General features: G+C 36.4%; 1 protein-coding gene across 5 annotated transcripts; it reads left to right on the plus strand.

The window, feature by feature from the left end:
• Positions 1–1,054: 1,054 nt before the first annotated feature.
• On the plus strand, positions 1,055–4,689 carry LOC113282385 (ultraviolet-B receptor UVR8). Of its 5 annotated transcripts, none has more exons than XM_026531372.1 (7): positions 1,055–1,620; positions 2,013–2,066; positions 2,162–2,431; positions 2,532–2,881; positions 2,977–3,378; positions 3,492–3,876; positions 4,131–4,689. In XM_026531372.1, exons 3-7 carry the CDS (start codon positions 2,213–2,215, stop codon positions 4,371–4,373), a joined length of 1,599 nt encoding a protein of 532 aa, XP_026387157.1. In that variant the 5' UTR covers positions 1,055–1,620; positions 2,013–2,066; positions 2,162–2,212; the 3' UTR covers positions 4,374–4,689. The 5 variants fall into 5 exon arrangements, with proteins under 5 accessions (XP_026387157.1, XP_026387159.1, XP_026387158.1 ...); XM_026531374.1 differs by having other exon boundaries at positions 2,172–2,431; XM_026531373.1 differs by having other exon boundaries at positions 1,055–1,310; positions 1,479–1,620; positions 2,013–2,431.
• Positions 4,690–6,545: the final 1,856 nt, after the last annotated feature.

Genomic DNA, 6,545 nt, shown 5'->3' on the forward strand with positions numbered 1-6,545 from the left:
TCTACAAATGTCTGCAAGACATTAGGCAACTCTACATAACTCCACAAAATTTTGCTCAATTCTGTATAATTCTCGCAAAATTATTAATTTTCATGACTCCTTTTAAATCTCTACAAATCTACAAATCTATTTATTGAGTAAACCTCATATCTCTTCCAAGAGAAAGAACATCAGAACAATCGGGGAACTGGATGACATTATTAATAAAGAAATGTACATACCATCTCTCCTCTCTATCAGGAGAAAAAAAACCAACCGCCAGCAAAATCTTCCCGCTCAGATCTGGTCCGTTTAGGGCTGGATCTGAGCAGGTTCTTTCAATTTTTATTGTTTTCTTAGCTTAGATTTAAGTTTTGCATCATTTTTATTATATTTTCTTATCTATACCATGATGGTGGTTTTGTATCCTCTTCTATGGAGGTTTATCTTCACTTTAATGGCTATTTTTGATTACTTTATTGGGTATATATATCACTAGCAAAGCTCTCCAACGACGAAATCATCATCTTTGTTGTCTCCGGCGACGGAATCTTCACCGGAATCTTCATCCTTGAATTATCCGGCGACGGAAACTTCACCAACATTGTTTTTGATGACGGAAGCTTCATGACTATGTTTAAGAGATTTGAGCAAATCACTTCTACTTTTGGAGCACATCTTTCTAAGAAGAAAAACAAATTTAATGGTTGGAATTTAATTTCCGAGAAAAACCGTCACTCCTCCGATTTATTCGGTTCTCATTCATACTTGTATTTGGTCTACACCGATAATCCTTCTCTTTCTCTTTTCGGATTTTTTGAAATTATATTTTTACGGTATGCTTCTTTGTACTTTCTTATTTTCGATCTTAAACCCGTTATATCGTTGAATTTCTATCAATGAAACGGTATTTTGTTATAAAAAAAAAAAACCAAAAAAAAAAACAAACAAACAAACAAAGAAATGTACATGTACGTGTCATAACGAAGAAGGCGTATAAAAAAGGGGTTTTAAATTTAGCTTGTACCTCTCTCTCTCACCCTACGTGACACATCATCCATCCCGTAAATACAAAAGAAAGAGAGAGACGACACATAATAAGAGAGCTTTCTTCCTTTCTTCTCCTCTCTGTAAACAATTCTAATCAGGTTCTTCCATTTCCATTCAATTTCTCCTTATCACCATTCATAAAACGATAATTCATGTGTCAAAAATTATAATCACACTTAATCTTAATTGGAAACGGATTGTGATTGTTTAAGAAGATAAAAGCTCAATTATTTCAAAGATGCAGTTGGGATTACAGAAATTCTTCCTCTTGTCTAACAGATGTAATTTTTCTTTATACGAATACAACTTCTTATTCTCTTCGATCTATGTTAATCGAAATGAAAAGATCAAAAAAACAGAATCACCAACTCTTCTTGTTTCTTCTTTTTATTGGATAAAACTGACTTTTTTTTCTTTTTTTCTTTTTTTGGGTTGGATGATGATGAAAGTCGTGCATAGGGGTTTGTTATGATCTTATATAAACTCAAATCCCTATTTTTTTTCTCTTCAATTGTTTTATTCCTTCGAATATTTACCTTATTTTGTAGTAAATTTAAAGAATTTTGCGGATGTTGGCTTCACGGATTTCAGGTTTTACTTTTTAGTTTTTGATATCTGATCAGATTTTATTATATGGATTGATCATATACGTATATCTGCATAACACTGAAATTTTGAGAAAAACGAAAAAATTTTACGAAAATTTACTCTATTACTTGTAATTGAAGATATCCTCTGCTTGTTTTTGATGATGCTTTGATTCATGAGATTTCTGATTTCCTTCATGTTTGGATTTGGTATGTGTAACCTGGATTCTGTTCCTCATATATATCATGAAAATCAGTCTTGGGTTATTTTTATAGTCCTACTCTGTTTTAAAAAATGGGTTTATCTAATTTGATGCAGAAAATCTGAACTTTTTTAATTTAATGTTGAATTTTGATGGAAAATGACAATGTTGAACTTGTGTGTTCTATATATAGGTTTCAGAGTGGAAACTAGTTGATCGACCAAATCCAGGACTCTATAGTTACTAAGTAAGAAACAACAAAAATTTGAAAATTTTGATATTAGTTTATAGGGGAGAATCCAAAAGGGTGATCAATGCTTTTTCTTTTTTCATTTTGTATAGTAATCTGCAGTTAGAATTGTTCATTCGACTTCCACTTTAGAGCAGTGCTCGATGGATGCCACGGCGAGTGGAACTCCATCTATTCAATACCATAACATTGTGGTAGACCAATCCATTTCTACTCTTGTTGTGTCACCGTTCACACGTCAACAACGTCATTGCTTTGGTGATTCCATTCCTGGAGAATTTCCATTAGCTGCTAACCCATCCATTGTTCTTCATGTCTTAACTGGTTGTAATTTGGACCCTCAAGATCTTGCAAAACTCGAGGCAAGTCTTAAAACCCTCATTAGTACTGATTTGGCATTTTAGGTACATTTGAATTTGTAATGCTGCTGATTGAATTACTACTCTTTTGGGTTTGTGGTAGGCAACATGTTCATTCTTCCGGGCGCCTGCAAACTTTGCCCCAGATCATGAACTGTCCATATCAGAGCTTGCTGCTCTTGATATGTGTCAGAAAAGAGCTATATTTAAGCCAATGGCTGATGATGAACGTGAGGCTCTTAAACAAAGATGCGGTGGATCATGGAAATTGGTCTTGAGGTTTTTGTTAGCTGGGGAAGCTTGTGGCAGGAGAGAAAAGTCTCAAGCAATAGCAGGTCCTGGTCACAGTATTGCTGTGACTTCGAAAGGGTCTGTGTTTTCCTTCGGATCAAACAGCTCAGGCCAGCTTGGGCATGGCACTTTAGAAGAAGAATGGCGGCCTCGTCATATCAGGTTTGGCGTTTCTTCGGCCCTTGGTGATTATGGAAATGAGCTGGAGACCATTAGGCAAATAAGGGAACTAAATACATTCAATTTATATGGTGCAGATCCCTACAAGGAATTCGGATTATCCAAGCTGCAGCTGGTGCCGGTAGGACAATGCTGATAAGTGATGCTGGTCGAGTTTATGCATTTGGGAAGGACTCCTTTGGAGAGGCTGAGTATGGAGGTCAAGGATCCAAGCTTGTTACAACCCCACAGCCAGTGGAGTCCTTGAAGAACATATTTGTTGTTCAAGCTGCAATTGGAAACTTCTTCACTGGTGTTCTTTCTAGGGAGGGAAGGGTGTATACTTTTTCTTGGGGCAGTGATGCTAAACTTGGTCATCAAACTGAACCCAATGATCTGGAGCCTCATCCTCTCTTAGGCCCCTTAGAGAACATTCCGGTTGTTCAAATAGCGGCTGGGTATTGCTACCTTCTAGCTCTAACTTGCCAACCTGGCGGCATGTAAGTATTCTTTCCATCTGTAATTGTGACTTCGATTCTCAACATCATGGACAGGTGTGGTTCTGTTTGGCGGCGAATAGTAATCCGCTCTCAACTGCTTTGATTTATGTCAGGTCTGTGTACTCTGTTGGTTGTGGTCTTGGTGGAAAGCTTGGACATGGTTCAAGAACTGATGAAAGGTATCCTAGGTTGATTGAACAGTTTCAGACCTTGAATCTTCAGCCTATGGTAGTCGCAGCAGGTGCGTGGCATGCTGCTGTGGTGGGACAGGATGGTCGTGTTTGCACATGGGGTTGGGGACGTTATGGATGTCTAGGACACGGGAATGAAGATTGTGAATCAGTTCCAAAGGTGATTGAATCCTTGAGCAATATTAAAGCAGTTCATGTTGCCACAGGGGACTACACTACCTTTGTGGTGTCGGAAGATGGCGATGTCTATTCATTTGGTTGTGGTGAATCATCCAGTCTTGGACATAGTACTGGTGCTGATGGACAGGTCTGGCTTTTTAATCTTCTTCTGTCTACTGCATTTCAAACGTATTGTGCTCTTTGCCCATTTAATAGATCAAAAATAGTATGGAATGACTAGCCTTAACTAGCTGATCTGTTCAGTTTATATTTTTGGCAGGAAATTGTTTCAGTTTACTCTAATTGTTACTATTTACATGAGATTCCTACAAATTCGCATGCTTTTTTTTTCTCTAGAAATATCTGTACATATCTAATTGTTTTTCCATGTTTTCTATACAGGGTAATAGGCACACAAATGTGTTAAACCCCGAGATAGTAACTTCACTTAAGCAGGTGAAGGAGAGGGTTGTACAAGTCAGCCTCACAAATTCGATATATTGGAATGCCCACACCTTCGCACTCACAGAATCTAGCAAACTTTATGCATTTGGTGCGGGAGACAAAGGACAGCTCGGAGTAGAACTAGTCGCCAACCAAAGCGAAAGGGAAAACCCTGAACTGGTTGAAGTTGATCTCAGTTAGTGATCAGTGTGTTGGTTCCGTTGCTCACCATCACTAGTAGCTTAACTAGTTGCATTTGATTTCTCACTTTGGTTTTAGTAGGTTTCCTTGTCTATTTTGTACATAAAACACTAAACAAAGGTTTAATTAATTATCGAAGCTAGGAGCAGGGCCCAACCAAGAGCTGCTGAAGTTGTAGTGATCAACCCTTAAATAGTTAAGGGTTTGTATAGGAAAAAAAGGGCAGTAGCTCTTGGAGACCTCGTGCAGTTTATAGCTAGTAGATACTCTGTTTATAGCTCTTTTAACTTATTTGCGGTTTTACCTTTAATTTGAATTTCATCTTTGTTTTTCTATGTTATTCTCTTCTCGAGGATTCGATATTAGTTTACTAGTACAGTATTAGTCTATCGACTGTTGTAGATGCCTCGCAAACAAGCATCCTCGGTTTGGCGGGTTGTTAGGTTCATCCAAATCCCGGCTGGAGAGTTATTAACTGCGGAGTCCGGACTGGTGTTGTGATTTCCATTTAAGACTAGACTGTGTTACCAGCCATGGTCCATGGATTCACAATGCCATTTTTGATTGGGGACAGTTACCCAGCCCTGTCCATGGATTCGATATTTTCACTAACAAGGCCGCATGAAGTCCAATGTTCATAACCGTTTTTTTAGGGTTTACTCTGTGTGGCAGCTGATGTGAGAATGTTTTTGATTTGATTTGGATCCGAGTCATACTTTGACTCGGGCTGTTGAGGCAGACTGCCAATGAATTTGACCCGTCCGTGGTGCTACCTTGACAGTGAGAACACTGAGAAGGAAGTTATAATTTAGTACTAGACTTGAGTACAGGGTCGAGTCAAGTTAGTGTTCGTGAATTGTGTCAACCATTAAGAAGCAAACGATATAACTAGCATGATTGGAGAAAGAATATTATAAACGATATAACTAGCATGATTGGAGAAAGAATATTATAAGACGAGTAAAAATATACATTTCCCAGTCCATACATCCATTATTTTAAAATGAGAAAACCTCAAAGAAATTTATTATTCTTCGGAAAGGTACTGTTTGTACCCTATTAAAATAGTATACATGTGTACCACACAAGCTATTTAATATCTAGGAATTACTAGTTAATCCACTTTAGGAAGAACCGGTTACTGTGTAGTCCATCATCAGAAAACAATAACTCGCTGGTCCAAAAACATGCTTTTGGACCAGATTTTTTATTCTCTCGTCCAGCATACGTGCAAGGTGTTTTATGTGTATTTCATAAATGTCGTAATTATCCCTCCGTCCAATCAATACCTAACATAAAAACACGTCAAGCATATTATTTTTATTTTTCAGATCTGAATCGATTAAGAAGAAGAAGACCGAGAGCAGATTCATGAAGAAGAAGAACAAAGAAGAAGAAGATATAATTCAATTGAAGAAGAAGAACAACAAAGAAGAACAAGATATCATTCCATTAATAGATCAGCGAAGAAAAAAAATAAAGAGATATGGATTTAATCAATATTGGGATTCTTAACTTTTTAATCTATTTCCTCGTCTGGATCTGTTATTCAACATTGAAAACGAAGGTAGTCCATTCAAAACGATATGATTTAGTTTATTAAAGTGAAGATTAATACTTCTTTCGTCTCCGGTTAGTTTTGATTTCAATTTTTTGTTAATTTTATCTTTGATCAAATTGTTTTGGGTTTTAGGTTCGTATAAAAAAGATTGGGAGATTTTGTACGATCCTACAATAACCCAATTTTTTTTCTTTTTTTGTACATATGTTCATTCAGAACATATTGAATCATCAACATTTTCCTTTCATACATATTTTCTTTCAGTACATATCAACATGTATTGTTGGATCATCTACTCTTTTTTCTTTTGTACTTTTTTTTTTCTTCTATACATATTTTCCTTGAGTAAATATTAATATGTATTGTTGTATCAATATGTACTATTGAATCATATACTTTTCCATTGATACACGTTTTTGTTCAGTACATATCAATATGTATTATTGGATATGTATTGTTGGATCATCCACTCTTTTTCTTTGGGTACGTATTTTTCTTTAGTACATATCAATATGTAGTGTTGGATCATCTACTCTTTTTTTTATTTTGTGCTCTTTTCCCCTCAGTACATGGTTTCCATGAGTACATATCAACATGTACTATTAGATCAA

This window comes from Papaver somniferum, chromosome 5 (assembly GCF_003573695.1).
Source record: "Papaver somniferum cultivar HN1 chromosome 5, ASM357369v1, whole genome shotgun sequence".
Classification (NCBI taxonomy): Eukaryota; Viridiplantae; Streptophyta; class Magnoliopsida; order Ranunculales; family Papaveraceae; genus Papaver; species Papaver somniferum.